The following is a 17,660-nucleotide window of genomic DNA, read 5'->3' on the forward strand; positions in this document are numbered from 1 at the left end:
CGAATTTGGCAGGGAATTGTACAGCTTAGTCTTGTTCAGGCCCTGGCCTGTACTGGCTTTTGTAAGGGCAGTCAGTATATTGAGCCTGTGTTCGGGCCTTCTGTGTTATTCTGGCTGACATAAAGGAGGCCACCCAGTTCTTTTTCCCTTCAGTATTTTAGTCTTAAGGTAAATCATTACCGAGAAAAATATATTAAAATCAATAAAAGAAACCTATACAACAAGCTTACCAGAGATCACCCCAACTGCAACATGGGCTTTGGTAAGAGCTGTCCTTCAACCCCCACTTAGGGATTTTCCTATGGATTCATGTTCTTCACACCCTCACCTCACAACAAGAACAATGCCTGACTCTGAGAATGACACATTTATCGAGTGTGTCTCTTTGAAGAGACTTTGCATATGTAATAAGCCAGACAATCTCTGCCCAAAGTGCAGCTTCAAAAGAAGGTTTTCCAGGTGAGTCATTTGCACAGGGCCGGCCCTAGACCAAATGGCACCCCAGGCGAGAAGCATCTTTGCCCCCCCTCCATTTATTAATCTTTTGAATACCTTATTTTTATTGCATTTGTACCACGTTTCATGACTCTGGGGCATGATTTGCATGCTTGATTTATCCCTGTCATATACAATGATACATTTTAACACTAGGATCTGTACATTTGTATTTTGTCACTAACAACAAAAACAGCACCCTGAGCCCAGTGTCCCCCAAGCCCTGGGTCACCTGCCCCTAAATTTGGCCCTGCATTTGCATTCCTTTCCCCCCACAAAATGTCCTAGGACATCCACTTCACTCGTATTGTCCCCAATAGTCCTTTAAAGTTCCTAATAGCTCCCAGAGTTTGCATTATTCATGACTTCCTCCTAAAGAATTTCCATGCAATTTTACAACAGTACATAAATATTTACATTTTTAATACAACAAATTCCAGACATGTTAAACTTAATTCAGTAAGGTTTTTCCAGGATATTACAGGATATTGTCATTTCTGTCACAATGGCAATTTTGCAATATAGTGTCTGAACCCCTGGTTGCACTTACTCAACTCAAATCTTCTAGCCTTATTCCCATCTATATGGAGTTGGGTCTTCAAGTTCCTCTTATCCATTCTAGTCTGTCTTGAATATATTTCCTCTGAAACCAAGAAGCTAAACAAAGCTTTACTATGACATCCATCCATCTAATTTTAGGTCTTCCAACACTTCTCTTAACCTCCATTTCTAAATTTAACTCTCTCTTTCCTATATGTTCTCCCAATTTTCTTTTTGCATAGCTAAAACCTCTAAACCTGGATTCCCTCAGCTTATATATATAATTGGTACTACCTTAACACTTCCCCTACTTTGTTTGTTCTGAACATGGTCCATCCTTGTAACTCCAACCACCAACATTAAAATTTTCATTTCCACTGTATTCAAGATTTCCTCCTTTCTCTTCCTCAGTGTGCAGAAATTCAGAGCCCTGTAAAAATGCATATCTAATTATCATCTTGTAGACCTTACTTTTCAATTTGGTTGGCTTAGTGAAAACTCAAATGCTCATATAAATATTCATATAGTGATCAATCCCCCAAAAGGGCTACTCCAGTGCACAGGATGAACACACGAATATCATATTCCAATTAAGTGTGATTATGGACCACTACCATGATTCTGAATCTGTCTGCAGGATTGGGATCATACACAATCTTGATTGGGCTCAATCCCTCACAAAGTCGAAAAGAGCAAGTTCTGTTAGTCTCTTTTTGAGTTCTGAATGCAGACAGGCTGTAAGGATATAACCATTTAGTCTAAACACTCAAGTGCATGCAGTATCATAGAGAAGAGATGCACAGAAACATAATAGATTAATGAAAAAGCCCATGCAACCAAGTTATATTTTCTTTCTATAGGATTTGCATAAGGTGAGGGTGTATGTTTGGTGAACCACTGATGGGAGGGAGCTCTATGCACAAATAAAACAGATAATTAAACTGTGGAACTCCTTGCCACAGGGAGACATAGAGACCAGAAATATAGGAAGAATCAGAAAGGGATTGCAGAAGAAAAATAGCCAGAACTATCATAATTCTTTATGATAAGATTTTTGGAAGAGCTATTAAATATCAAGTTTCAGGGCTTAAACCAAACTCTAATAATTAAAGACTCTGCTATGGGGGCAGACTATCCCACATCTGTGTACTGTCATGTTATTGAGTCTTCCTCTGAGAAGCTCGTTCTGGTCACTCCCAGAAAGTGGATTCTAGACTACATGGCAGGTCTGACTCAATACGGAAATTCTTATGTTCCCAAGACACAGACAATGGCAGTACAAGAGGTGAGCAATTTTCTTCAGCAGCTTTCTTTATCCGAAGATCTCAAAGGACTTCATGTGCATCACTGTATTTTCTATTAATTTAGCTGGGATATGTAGCCCCAAAGGTGTTAACATAACCTAGTCACTGTCCAGTATTAAACTGTATTAAACAAACTCCAGAATTTGATATACAGAGAGCTCAGCCTACTTGTTACCATGGCAAACACACCATTAAACATTTTTTTTAGCTTTTATTAAAATCACAGAAATGAAGGAAAAACAATTAAAGCCTTTGAAAAGGAAAGTGTTAAACAAGGCATTTATTTTAACAACATCCGTTATTCCCCTCCGCTTTAACTGAAGCAAATTTTTTGAAGGAAAAAAAAAAAAAAACATCGGTTGCCAGACTTTTAGATGGCATTAAAGATGGTAATAACTATTCTTTTGAGGGAAAGAGAAGAAGTTAGTAGAGCTAGGTGGGAGCTATCGTTGCTGTTCTTGTTAAAGTCAGATTCCATTTCCTAGAAGGAAAAATGAGAAACACACACACAAGGGAGGGAAAGGAACAGCAAAGATAGAAAATGCAGCTTCAGTCTCTAGGGTTCACTCTCATTTGCAACCTCACAGCTGGATAAACATAGGCATGGACCACTGTCTTATTAGCCACTTAGAGACCTGGCAAGCTTGTACCAGCATCCAGCTGTTTAGGGCATTACTTTCAGTGACCTCTTTCTGGTCCCAGGCTGACAGCAGTGCTCCTAAGTATACAGTCTTGTCCTGCTAAGCCAGACTCTTATTAGACAGAAGGGAAAAGGGGAAGGATAGGAAAGAGAAGAAATAAAGTGGTCATCATTCCTGTTCTAAAGAAATTACAGTCCAACAGAGTGACGCTTAGTAGGCAGGATATCCTGCAAAAGCAGGAAGTGAGAGTAGCTAAATCATGCTATTTTCTATTCAATGAGCTGGTTGCAAAAGTTGTGAATTTTGATGAGAAAAAGAACCATGACTTTTTTTCATTAAAATATTTTCAACCAGCTCCAGGGCCGCCTCCAGGCACCAGCAAACCAAGCAGGTGCTTGGGGTGGCACATTTTCAGGGGCGGCATTCCAGCCAGCCTCTTTTTTGGTTTTTGGCGGTTGGGTGGCGAAAGCCTAGAGCCGGCCCTGGCAGCAGCAGCGCGTCCTGCACTGGGGGTGCCCTGGGGCCACTGCGGTTCACGTCGGGGAGCAGCGCCTGCACCTTATGGCTGGGTGGGCTCAGAGTGCAGGACACTCGGGCTGGGGGCCACCCCTTGGGGAATACAGAGCCACCTGCAGGTGCCGCAGGGTGGCCGCCCCCTGTGCTGCAGCCGGGGCTGGGCAAAGCGGCCAGAGCCACCAAGGGACTGCGGCAGGGCAGCTAGGAGCAGCAGCAGCAGCGGGGCCATAGAGGGCAGGGCGCTGCTGTGCGGGGCCCGCGTCCCACTCTCCGGGGCTCTGCTTCCTCTGGGGCTGCCCTGTCCCGGCTCCTTAGCCCCCTGCCGGGTGGTCCCCCATCTCTGTCCTCCCCGGTCCCAGCTGGTCCTGGAAGCAGGAGCGCCGGCTGGAGGGACCCTGGGCTGAGGCGCGGCCCGGGAGCCCCGCTGCTTACCCCGACCCTGCCAGCGCTGGACCGGCTGGAGCTGAGGGGAGAGCGGGCAGTATCAGCGCTGGTCGGGGAAAGCCCAGTGCTGGGGCGGCAGGCGGTGCGGGTGGGAGGGAGAGCCCATAGTTGGGGTGGCAGGGGGTGCAGGTGGGATGGGGGGGAGAGCCCAGAGTTGGGACAGCAGGGGTTGTGCGTGTGGGGTGCGGGGGGGAGAGCCCAGGGTTGGGGTGACAGGGGGTGCGGGTGGGGGGAGACCCCAGGGCTGGAGTGGTGGCAGCCAAAAATTTTTTTGCTTAGGGCAGCAAAATACCGAGAGCTGGCCCCGACCAACTCTATTCATTTTTTGTGACGAATGTGAAACAAGAAATTCTCCCTGTGAAACCGGGAGGAGAGGGTGGTGTCTTTCTTAACTGGGACAGGGAGTGCATTCTGTTAGTACTAAACTGACATGGGAAGAGATATGGGACTGTCAGTGAGCACAAGGATGATTGTGTGATTCAAGGCAGAGACAGGGATGGAAGAGATCAGGCTTCAATAACTTGCTCTCCGCCGACTTTCTGACTGACCTTGGGAATGTCGCTGAGACAACATTTTCTCCATCCAATAGGAGTAGGTCACCTAACCTCTTTTGAAAATCAAACCAGCCTGCTGGTTGACTCTTCATTTACCTGAGACCATATCTCTGTAAGTCCAGTTTTGACAACAGATGGATTCTGAATTATAACTTTATTCGCTGAGGCAAGATTCTCAGTTGATATATTGGTGTAGCCCTGTTTCTTTCAGTGGAGTTATGTTGCTTTCCACCACCTGCAATGCTGCATCTAAGGGTGAATTTCACTGGGGTGTATCGTGCCAGCAGCACTTCCGATTATGTTTAGGATTTAAGTGGAAACTCAATGATATACAGGTCTTTCCAACTCAATGGTGAGGGAAATTTGAGGAATGCAAAATCACTTTAGAATATGGACACTATGTGGATTTACATGAACTGGGAATCTGTCCCAAAGTACCATTGATTTAATGGCGCTATGTCAATTTACACCCAGAGTTAGGTTCAAAAAGGGACGTAGCTGTTCTAATGCTGAGCATTGCAGTGGATACATTTTAGGTGATTTTTTTTTAAATCATTTGGTTTCCAGAGCCTGAGTTGGGCAGCCAGGCTCCCTACACAGTGAAAGGGGAGACAAAGGCACCTAAGAATGGGATTAAAAAAAGCCAACATGACAGATGGTTCCTTAGCCAATGGGAAAGGCCAAGCAGAGGGTTGTGTTCTAAATCCCGCAGCTGTCACAGGAGTTCAGTCCCTATCTCCTCTGGGAAAAGGCACCTCCTTCACCTTGGGATTCTCAGCTGGGAAGCCTCTAACCCCACCTAAAGTGGCAAGAAACCATAGCGAGAGAGTGGAGAGAAGAAGAAGGAATTAGGTGGAGGAATCCCCTCAACTTTTAACCTAGCAGTTAGGGATGTAGCAGACACTCTTCAAGTGCCTTATAAGGATAAAGATTTTAAAAAGGGATCTGCCTCCTCCCGTGTGCGTGCCCTAACCACTGCAGTGTGGGATACCTGATATCTGTCTCTCTCAATCTCTCCTAATAGAGCCTTAATTCCTTTTTGTATCGTGGCCCAGCTGGGGATCATGCTCATTATTAATTATTATTATTTTTTGAAGTCACAGACATTAATAGGGATGAATCCTATAAAATACTACAGAGATTAACTAGGGTTTTCAACAAAATACTCTAGAAGAACTACAGATTGCAATAGACAAAGATGTTCTTTTCATAGAACTGGCCAGATCCTCAAGTGGTATAAATTAGCCATAGGTCTATTGCAGTCAGTGGGTCAGATTAAAAGGGATATTGTCCAAAAGAGAGAGAGAGAGAGAGAGTGCGCACATGAATGGCTCTAGATCCTGGTGCTTCTAGCACTCACCCTAGATGGAGATCCAGGATCCTGTCCCCTTTGCAACGGTGTCTCTTCTACCCAATGGGGATGTGGCCTGCTGAGTTCAATGGAGCCACACTGATTTAGACCAGCTGAGGCTTTGAACAAAAACCTGAGCTGAGAATCTCCCAAACACAAGTTATCCACAGTTCTATGCTCTTTTTACTTTTTTTTTAAATAAGATCAACACTACTTGAGAAATTTGAATTTCCTCAACATTTTCCCTATAGCTGTTTTCACTTCCTTGTTTTTCAGGCTGTAGATAATGGGGTTTAACATGGGGGTCATGATGCTGTACTGGATGGAGAACATTTCATCCAGCACCACAGAGGAGACCGAGCTGGGTTTTGTGTACTGGAAAAAAGCTGTCAAGTACAACAAACCAACCACAATAAGGTGGGAGCTGCAGGTGGAGAATGCTTTATGCCTGCACTCCGCAGAGTGTATCCTCAGGATGGTGGAGATGATGTGAATGTAGGAGATCAGGGTGAAGAGAAAGGAGCTTGATCCAAGTATGACAACAGAAGTAAAAAGCACCACTTGATTGATGAGGGTCTCAGTGCAGGACAGTTGTAATAGTAGAGGGAGCTCACAGCTGAAATGGCTGATTTGATTGGGCCCACAGAAACGCAACTTGAGGGCAAAAACAGTATTAATCAGGGCATCTATGAAGCCTATTACCCATGCACCGCTCACCAGCTGAACACAGATCCCTTTGCTCATTGTGTCCATGTAACGCAGTGGGTCACAGATGGCAGCATAGCGATCATAAGCCATCGCTGAGAGAATAAAAACTTCAGCAACAGCCGGCAGAAAAATGAAGAAAGTCTGTGCAATGCAGCTATTGACGGAAATAGTTTTGTGTTCTACTAGGAAATGCACCAACATATTAGGGACAATGGCTGAGGAATAGCAGATATCAACAAAGGATAAATGAGACAGGAAGAAGTACATTGGGGTGTGAAGGTGAGGATCAGCCCTTATCACCAGCATGATCACCATGTTTGCCAAAAGGGTGATTAGGTAGACAACTAAGAACATCAGGAAAAGGAAAATCTGCATCTGTGGATCATTGGAAAGTCCCAGGATAATAAATTCAGTCACTTCGGTTTGATTTCCCATTGATCCTTATTCAGGAAAACTGACCTGTGAGACTGGAAAAAATAAAATTAACACACAAGTAAATTGAAATGGCAGGTGGAGCTCATATGATCAGTAGGACGAATGTAAAGAAAGGCCTACTGCATCCTATAAAATGTGTGTTTAAAATAGACAAAAATGGGCTGGATACAGAAAAGGACTTTGGTGCCAAACTACCACTTTAGTTGCATAAATCCCAAGATCAGGCCCCACTGGTATTCATAGAAACTCCGCTTTGATATTGGGACAGCTGGACATAGGGCTCCCTCATTCTCTCCTGTTGAAACTGTTCCACTGTGCTTAAATAATTAAAAAAAAAAAAAAAAAAAAACTTTGGAGCATAGGGACTGGATACTTGGCCTCCTGCATCTGGAGGTGTGTGCCCTAACCATCAGAATATAAAGTCACCCATTGATGCCCATGGAGCTATGGCTGAAGCACACCAGCATGGGATCTGGCCAATTCTATAAATACTCTACAAAAACTACAGAATGTAATATCTGTTGTATCTTATTGGATTGATCCCCATTAAAATCTCTAGAATTCTAGAAGACAAAGAAACCTCTGAGGCCTAGAAATTCTGGTTTCCCACCTAACGGAGTATAGCCTGTCAACCCAAACCAGTATGGAGAATATGACATTCATAATAATCATTGATTACCTCTAAAGTGGGCCTCAGAAGACCTTATCTGGATGACAGCCTCCTCCCCAGCAGAGTGTTTTGTGTGGAGGTGGGCAACCTCATGTATCATGCAACTGTCCAAACAACCAGAGATCATTTGTGACAACAGAGTGAAAAGGACTCATCTTATAAACCAAGAAATGATCTGAGCTTGTCTTTTGCCAAAACCAGAAGAGAGAGCCTGGAGCAAACAAATGCTCCAACACTGGAAGGAGAGAAATGAGAACACCGAGAAAGAAATGACCAAGCACAGACTCACTGCACAACTGCGAGCTTTATTCCAAAGAGGAGAATTTACACAAATGGAGATTGAAAGCCTGAAAAGGAAGATTAGTCATGTAGAATGACATGCAAATATTTTTGTGGGAGCAGTGACACAGGATAAACAAAGGCAGAAATGGAAAAAATTTGAGGACAAATATGAGTGAAAGCACTCCGAAAGAAGTACAGAAAATATGAAGGATTTGTTGAACGAGATCATGCAGAGTGTAAGAGACACCATCACTATCAACTGTGAAATGTGTAGACCATCACACACTGGATGATATAATGTGAGCACTTAATGAAGTGCTCAAGGAAACTGGAGAAAAAAAAACAACAAGGATTAACCAGTACAATTATATAATTTATGCTACAGTAACAGTAGCAGCTCATTGGTTTAACATGAAGCCATTGAACATATGAACCATTGGAAAACTTCCTATCTTCAAGAACCTCCTTGGAAATGAAGGTTAAAACAGAAGAGTACTTTTTTTTTCATGAATATGAGCACAATCATTTGAAGAGAAAAGAGCAGCAAACAGCTTTGGAGATGAAATATCATCTGAATGAAAGGATGTGAGAGTTGTGAAGGAACAATGTAAAGAGAAGCTGACCACTTAGAGTCATGGACTTGAAAAGCACAAAGTTATTATCAAGAGAACAGTCACTTCACCAGAGTCCTTAGGAAATTCTTTCTTCTGACTGATGTTAAAAAACAGAATAGGCAAAAATAGAGAGCCAATAAATGATGTTGAAGAGATTCACTGCTTCTGGTCTGAGACTGTACAACATAAACAGACAGCAAACCAGATTAAAAATGAGAGAAAAAGTTTACAAAACACACCACAGAGTAATACACAGAAAAACCAAAGAAAGAAATGAGGTACTGAGATAATTGGAAATCACTCGGACCAGATGGGGCGCGTGGATTTTGGCTGTAACACTTTACAACACTCCATGATTGTTTATTTGAAAAACTTAATAAATGTTTGAAGAATGGATTTCCAAGATGGATGATGACAGGGACAACTCTTCTCACACAGGAAAAGAAAGAAAGAAAGAAAGTTGTAGTGATCCTATGAATTATAGACTGACCACATGCTTACCAACTATATGGAAACTTCTAACAATAATTGCAGCAAAGACGATCTGGATAGTGCTGGCTCACATTGGAATGCTCGTTCCTGAGCAAAAAAGGCAGCACAGTAAACATGAAAGGAACAAAAGGCCACCTCTGGCTAAACAAGAGGATCACACAAGATGCAAAACAAAGAAAGAAAAAAGTTAGTGATTGTGTGGGTAGACTACCAGAGAGCATCCAACAGCGTCTCACAATCAAGGATCACTGAGACACTGAAAATGTCCAAGATTCACCCACAGATCATTTCCTTTCTGCAGCAATCTATGTTTAACTGGAGCACTTGACTCTCCCAGGAAGGGACTAATTGATGAGATTCAAATTAAAAAGAGAAATCTTTCAAGGGGATTCCTTAGCACCAGTGCTGTTTGTGGTAGCCATGCTGCCACTGACATGGATGCTTGTTGAGCTAACCACAATTTATCATATCAGCAAAGATCAACAACCAATTAACAATGTTCGATATGAACAATCTGAACTACATGAACAGTCACAAAAAGGAGATACAGAGATCAATGATGTACAGAAAAAAATGGTGAATATATAAAGCTACAGGTTGGCTCAGCTAACTGTGTGTCAGCATCTGTAAAGATGGCCAGACTGGTATAATCTGATGACATACAATTAATGAAGGAACTATCCATGATATCTCAGTATGATCCCTACACATATCTTGGAATCAGGGAACTGTTGGAGCTACAACATAATAAATTGAAAGAGAAAATGAGGAAAGAATATTACAGATGTATAAGGACTACTCTACGGACAAAACTCAAGTCTAAGAATTTTATCTGAGCCATTAATATGTGGGGGATGCCAGTAGTACAGAACATTGCTGGAGTGATCAAGTGGAATCAAGAAGAGAAGAAAAAAATTGACATCCAAAGAAGACAGCTGCTGGTGATGCACAGAATATTAGACAGCAATCAAATCATGGACAGGATGTACATCCCATGATGTGATGAAGGAAAACCTCTGCTATCTGTGGAGGAAGTAATTGATAATGAAGATAATCAAAATATATCAGGAGTCAACCAGAATAAAGATCATCCGGTCATGATAACAAGCAATGACTGAGCTGCATCCAAGCCCAAGAAAGCATGAAAGAAAGGAGAAAGCAAACTGCCAAAAAAGATTTGAAAGGTTTACACAGAGATCAATGCACGGACAGTGGTGGAGAGAGATCAAACCTATTGGTGATAGAAGATTGACAAACTCATGACTTGTAGAAGGATCCCTCAAAAAAGAGAGAGAGAGCCTCATTATGAGTGGACAAGAAAAATCCTTAAGGGACTTAATTATTTAAGAAGTAAAGTTGACCGACAACTGCTCCCCGAGCCGCAGAATGTGTTCTAAAAAGGAAAAGATGGTGGTGCATGTGTTGAGCAACTGCTAGAGCCTATCTGGAAGAGAATATATGAACAGACACAGTGAGGTTGCAAAGTGTCTACACTAGAGACTGTGTACAAATCCATGGTTGCCACAAACTATGTGCTGTTAGGAACACCAAACTGAAAGTGCTCTAGAGAATGAAGAGGGTAAGGTTTATGGGATCTGGCAACTGTCACAGACCGAATGGTGCGGTCAAACAGGTCAGACATAGCTGTAGAAAAGACAACAAACAAGCCCATGTTAATTGATGTTGCCTTGCCAGCAGACAGAAACAAACAAACAAAAAAAAATCAAGGAGAGAGAATGGCAAAGTATGAAGGCATGCAATTATGGAAAACTAGAACAAAGACAATCCCAGCAGTTATTGGAGCACATGGTGCAATCCCTAGAGATAAAACATGTTAGGACTGCAAGACATCATGTTCAGTGACTTGCAGCCGACAGCGCTCTGAGGCACTGTGAGAATGTTCAGGAAAGTCAAATGACAATGAATGAATTTGAGCACCTATAATGCAGGAATTCTGTTGAGGTTTTAACAAAACTCCTCACCCTACAAACCTACAGACTCCATTCAAACAGGATTTATTGGTGACTCGTGGAGACATATTTTAGACAGCAGCTTTCTTCTTTTTAAGCTTAAAGATTTAATATGTTGTGAAAGCTATTTAAAAAAAAAACACGTTATGTAATACTGAGGGACAATAATAATGATCATCATAAATGGATGTCCCAGAAAACACTCTCACGCCATGCTGACATGATTTGAAAATTTGTGCCTAAAAATCACTAAAGTTCCTTTGAAAATCTAATCCAATGGGACTTTTGACTCAGTGTCCTGCACATCTGAATATCAGGCTGCTCATACATGAGAGAATCTCTCCTGCCCTCTTGGACGTGAGTGGCTATTTTGACATTGATTTTTAGTGGAAATGTGAACAAAGTATTCTGTCAAGTGTTCTGTCCAACATCAAATCTATGTTTAATACTGTATTTCTCCCCAGAAAGAAAATTTAACCCCCCCCATCCAGCTAATCAGACAAATGTCCAAGCGAAGAGATCTTGTACTAGAACCTTAATGTCAACATAGGCAAATTCTGTGCAAAGTGAATTCCAAAGCTAAACTCCTTCTCCAGAGAATGACCATCACACGCACACACACACATACACACCTCATTTGTCTCAGTGCTGTTGTGCACGAGAGAGAGAGCTTGGTGATTCAAATAGTAGCTGGGTTGTCAGCCATGGCCCCTTCCAGGCAGAAGTTAATGGAACTCTGCAGAAAGACCCACCCCTAGATAAGTGGGGCAGAATCTGGTCCTTTGAAATTGAAAGAGTAAAGAGATTAAAAAGGATTAAAATTACTAATCAACTCACCTGCCTATTAAACATGAATATGGTGAGATCATTCTGGCCTGTGGTTTTCTCTTTCTGTTTTCTTAGTCTACCTACCTACTTATTGATTTGGCTATCTAGTCTGTCTATCTGCGTCTGGAATAGAGCATCTCAAGACATCCAGTAGGTCTATGGATGTGACCTTTGGACCTTTTACTAGGAGCAGTGAAACCACTCAAGGTGTGTAGGGTTATCTGTGGGAGTGGAACAAAGAGCCTTTCCTGAACTGCCTGAGAGACTAAAAGCTGATTTCTTGAGAATGGTTTAAATGCTGTTTTTTTTCCCCTTGGGACAAGATCCCTGAAGTTAAATCTCTGTAACAAGCAACCAGTAACACTGGGCTAGGTCAGCACTCAAGCAAAGCTCTGTAGTGCCTAAAAATTAGAGCAATGATACTTGGATTATCACAGGATTTAGGTACACAATCTCAGCAACAGTCACTAAAAAAAAAAAAAAAAGTATTTAGGCTCCTATTTTCAAAAACAGCCAAAGGAGCTAGACCCTCTAATAGCAAATCATTTCATCTCCCCTACACTCCTTTGAAGCTCCTAGCCATAATATATATTTACCACAAAAAGACAACATGGCCAGATAGCCTTAAGCTTCCCTAATAAATGAACACAGGCTAGGGAATGGGGAAAAGGAATAAATAGGCTGTATAACATGGCAGTAAACAGCCGTTGAGACAGAGGAGATACGTTGTAAGTTTTTTCAGATGAATCATTTATTCACCAAAAAGGAAGTTTTAGTCAAATACAAATTATTCATGATTTTAACAGAAATTTTGCTGAATTGTTTCAACCAGAAAAATAAATGTTGGGCTAAATTCACAAAATAGCAGGAGGAAGAGGAGTCCCTCTGCTGCTGCTTTTCTTGTAACTTCAGTCAGTTGGTTAGGTCACTCTCCTTGCACGTGGGGGACCATGGTTCTCTTCCCCTGTCTACCTGTTGTGGGGGTGGAGATCTCCCATCTATGAGGAAAGTGCCTTTATCTCTGGACTATAAGGTATTCTGGAGTATTGAAGCTGTTCCACATTGTATAAATAATGAAATAAAATACTCAATGGACCACAGAGTTGAACCTATCAATGGAGTCCCCTAACTCTTAGCTACAGTGTGATTTTCCTCAAGCTTTCTAGCCCAATGACTAGCAAAGTATTTTATATAAAGTGGAATAGCTTCAATAGAAAAGCCTGAGAAAATTTCACTCTAGTGTACCTATATACTGGTGGTTAGGGACCTCAGCTGGGAGGTCAAAGTTTCAATCCCTGCTCTAGAGGAGATAGAATGAGGAATTGAACCCAGGTCTTCCAGAACACCAGTAAGTGACACTAGGCTAATGGTTGGAAGAAGGGGCACCACCTCCTCTTCCAGATGTTCCAGTCAACCAAGTCCCATTGACTTATGCTCTAAATAATTCAGGTGCTTCTGGCAATGCCACCTGCAGTTTCCATTTCATGAGGGAAAACAAAGTAGTTTGTTATATAGGGGAAACACCCATGGTGCTCTCTCAGGAAACTTGACTTGTTTTTTTTTGTCAAAACTTCCTTGTTTTGTTGTTCACCTTAAGGGCCTCCTGAAAAGAGTGTGATGGTGGTGTGTGTGTGTGTAAAGCAATGGAGGCTTGGATTTTTCAAAAGATCCTACAGGATTTAGGCAGCTAATATGCATTGAAATGCAATTTTCTTTCAATTAGTGGGAGTTTTACAGGGAGTAAGGCCTGAGTAAAAACTGAGATCAAACCTAATGATTTGAGTAGTAAAAAGTACATTGGATAGGAATCTTGTTCATGAAGGCTTGTCAGTCAAGGAAGAAACTTACCTCTGTCATCCAGCACAGCTGATCTCAAACAGTGATTCATTGTCCTCCAAAGGTCTATGGGCCAGATTTTTTAAAGGTATTTAGGTGACTGAAGACACAGATAATTACCTAGAAGTGCCTAGCTCCCACTGATTTCAAAGGGAGTTATGTGCCTGGATGCTTTGGAAAATCCCAGTAGGCAACTATCTTTGTAAATCTGGCCCTATGATACCCTTCCTTCTGGTCTGGAGAGAGGAATATTTTGAAAACCAAGAACTGGGGAGACTGAAGTATTGGAAGAAGTCTCTCTCTCCCAAAGCAGTACAGAGATGAAAGAAGTTGGAAGACAACTGGCCTATAAGTTAGAAGGCTCAGAGAGAGGAAGGCATGATTATATTTGAGAACACTTTACAGGGAGCAATGCAAAGAAATTAAGGAGAATATTTAAAGTCTAAGGGAGACCAGTTGGATCTGATCTTACATATTCAATGGCGCGTAAGGGAGTTAGGTACCCAAATCCCATTGACTGTCAACTAACTCTCTTAGGCTTCTTGAAAAATCCCAGCCTGTGTATATGTAGGTAGATGGGTAGATATCAACACGGTGAGTGGGTAGATAGGTCGGCCTACCAGGAGAGTATAAAATGGGGTAAGTTAAAGTAGGCTACTACCTATTTTAATGTTCACCTTTTATGGCTCATAGGATCTATGCTATGTCCCAACCTTTAATCAGTCCCTTAAAGGAACCCCTTCAGTGTGCCAGAACCCCACAGGGTCCAACTTTTCTTTAAGTTCTTGTGGCCTTTCACACCATGAGCTCTGCACAGCAAGTCCAATTGAGGGAGACCCCTGGTCACAGAGACTTTTACACTCTTCAGGGACACATACGCCTCAGCAAACATTCACAGTGACACCAGGAAGCCTTTTCAACTGGAACACAGCATCGGGGAGTCCCTGTGTTTGTATAGAGAAGCACAGCCTGCAGTCCATCCTGGCCCAGACAGTGCTCCACCCAGCCAAGCTGCCGTGGAATCTATTTTTGTCTCTCTCCCTCTGTGAGTCCTAGGTGAGGGCTGCTGAGCTGCCCTTAACCCAGCCACCTGACACCTCTTGTTCAATCCTCCTCCTCCTGCAGACCCATGCTGAGTTCACATATTCTGCCTGCTGGAGTTGCCCATGGGCAGGTGTCAGTTGTTCAGTCCTTGGGGCTCCCATTGTCTTTCTGGATCCTCCATTGAAATGGGTCAGTTCCAGATGTTTCTTAATGACCCATTCCTATCCCCCAAAGACAGTGACTACAGTTCAACCCAAAGAGCCCTTTTACCCTTTTACATCCACTTGGTAGCAATGCCTAGGCAAGTAAGTCACTGCCATACGTGTCATTTATTAAAATATTATAGAAAACTCCCACTTTATCACATATAAACACTGACTACTCATCATGGAATACACTCAAATCACTCTACACAACCTGCCCAGTCCCCAGTGATATTTGAAAGACTATCAGTGTCAGGATCTCAACAAGGCAATCAGGGCCAAGGGTCTAAGCAGGGGCAAACCTGAGGCTAGGAGTAGACGAGTTCATGGTCAGTTCTAGGCCAGGGTCGGTACCGAGTGTCAGAGTCCAAGTCAGGTTTCAGGGTCTGAGTCAGGAAACAAAGTCCAAGCTCAGGGCAGATGTTCAAGATTATAGAACAGGAACAGTCATAACAGCTACGGAAGATCCATACTGTTGCTTGGACACTTTCTGGAGTGCCTCTTGGGTTTACATAGGGCAAGGAGCCATGGGGCTGCTGCCTGTCAAACCCTGGAGATGGAATGTCCCATGATCTGTGTAGACAGTGGGTGATGGGAAGTGGAGTGCAAGCTGGTTACAGTTACTGCTTGGAGGCAGCTGGAGCTGTTAACTACCTGGGAGCTCTGCAGACCTGGGTTCTGGACCCATGAGGCTTTACATTCAAATGAAGAGAAATGGTAGACTTGTTCTGGTTTAGGGTTTAAAGTCAATGGGAGAATTAATAGGATTTAGGCACCTCCCGTACAAGCCTTTAAAATTCCAAACTTGAGCTCTCTAACAACCAGAGTAAATCTTCATTGCTCATGTAGGCTGAGCTCAGTGTTTTAACCAACATTTTTAGTGCAAATCGCACTGGTTTTCTGAAAACACAAAACCAAACAAAACCCCTACACATATACAATAAGAGTCTATGGCTGTGACATATTACTCTGCCATGGGCCCATGACCCCATTTGGGGCCTCAGGAATGAATAATCTAGCTGGGTTGGGGCTGGCCGGATTGGGAGCAGGGGGGTTTCCTGCGGGGAGTGGTGAGGGGCCTGGGTGAGGAGGGTTGGCTGGAGTGGGGGCCTGGCTGGGTGCACCGCTCCATCACTCTAAGCAAAGAAGCATACAGCCCCCTAAGCTTCTGCCTGTGACAGCTGTAGGGAAAAGCAGAGGGTACCAAAGGCCTTCTCATAAACTCAGACTTTAAGGTAAGAAAGGACCATTGTGAGCATCTAGTCTGACCTCCTGCACATTGCAGGCCACAGAACCTCACCCACCCACTCCTGTAATAGACCCCTAACCTCTGCCTGAGTTACTGAAGTCCTCAAATCATGGTGAAAAGACTTCAAGTTCAATAGAATCCACCATTTACACTAGTTTAAACCTGCAAGTGACCCATGTCCCATGCTGCAGAGGAAGGTGAAAAACCCCCAATCTGATCTGGGTGAAAATTTCTTCCCGACCCCAAATCTGGCAATCAGTTAGACCCTGAGCATGTGGGCAAGACCCACCTAGGAATGAATTCTCTGTAGTAACTCAGAGCTCTCCCCTACTGTCTCATTTCTGGCCATTGGGGATTTTTGCTGCTAGCAGTCACAGATTGGCTGCATGCCATTGTAGGCAGTCTCAGCATACCATCCCCTCCATAAACTTATCAAGTGCAGTCTTGAAACCATTTAGGATTTTTTTCTCCCTACTGCTCCCCATGAAAGGCTGTTTCAGAACTTCACTCCTCTGATGGTTAGAAATCTTTAAATCATGATTGGACATCTCTTTCTAAAAGATAAACTCTAGCTCAACCACAGTGTCACAATATAACTGCCCCCACAGTATATAGAATTGGTGTAGGAATGACCGGGTGGCTCTCTCTGGTTTGTATTACACAGGAGGTACAGTTGAGATGATTGTAATGGTCCCTTCTGGCCTTAAAATCCATGAATTAAACATTGATACTGTCATAGGTCCTAGAAGCCAACCATAATGAATCCCCATTGTGCTAGATGGAAACAGAAAATGGCAATCTCTAGTTCTGATTTGCTAGAGTTTTACATTGCATTGACATTGCAAAGGGACAATGCACAAGGGGTAAGGCTGGGCACAATCAAGACCAATACTTGTAAGAGTGGTGTGCTCTTCCCTCGTTCATCTTAATGTGGTGTCAACTCTGAGACCTCATTATCTCAAATTACATACCAGCAATGTCATTTTTGGAGAAACATCAAACTCTGTGGGCTTATCTCATCTTCTTGGGGTGTTAAATCTGAAAAATAATGATCACAATGTTAATGTCATTGCTGGTCATTTTTGCATATGTGTTAATCTCTGGCTGCTGAATATAATATCAAATATTGGGGTGCAGGAAAGTAAGGCTACTGGTTGCGGCAAGTAGAAAACTAAGGCCCTTCTTCTACAAATTGCTGAATTTAGGTGTACACCTGCATTCATATGGAACCTAGCTGAGGTCAGTGGGGCTGCGTGTGGGCACATGGCTGAGGCACCGCTGGCAATATTTGGATGAAGAGTTCCCCATGTCCAGTCACTACCGGCACTGCCCACAAGGGGCAGGACATAACAAATCTGCATCTCCCCTCTGCTGCTAAATACATAATTTGCCTCCTGGGTGCNTATTATTAACTATTATTATTAATATTAATATTATTATATGTGAGATAAAATGTATGTATTATTATTGTTTTGATTGCTCAC

The 17,660-nt window shown here is 42.8% G+C and overlaps 1 protein-coding gene across 1 annotated transcript; it reads right to left on the reverse strand.

Annotated features, from left to right (window-relative positions):
• Positions 1–6,055: 6,055 nt before the first annotated feature.
• Positions 6,056–6,988, reverse strand: LOC117887754 (olfactory receptor 5A1-like). The gene has a single exon (XM_034790477.1). The coding sequence runs from the start codon at positions 6,986–6,988 to the stop codon at positions 6,056–6,058; it is 933 nt and encodes a 310-aa protein (XP_034646368.1).
• Between the last annotated feature and the right edge of the window lie 10,672 nt (positions 6,989–17,660).

The sequence above is a fragment of the Trachemys scripta genome, chromosome 14, assembly GCF_013100865.1.
Source record: "Trachemys scripta elegans isolate TJP31775 chromosome 14, CAS_Tse_1.0, whole genome shotgun sequence".
In the NCBI taxonomy this organism is placed as follows: domain Eukaryota; kingdom Metazoa; phylum Chordata; order Testudines; family Emydidae; genus Trachemys; species Trachemys scripta.

Bases quoted from the DNA above. Each gene is read 5' to 3' on its own strand.
- LOC117887754 (XM_034790477.1), bottom strand. From the start codon at position 6,988: ATGGGAAATCAAACCGAAGTGACTGAATTTATTATCCTGGGACTTTCC.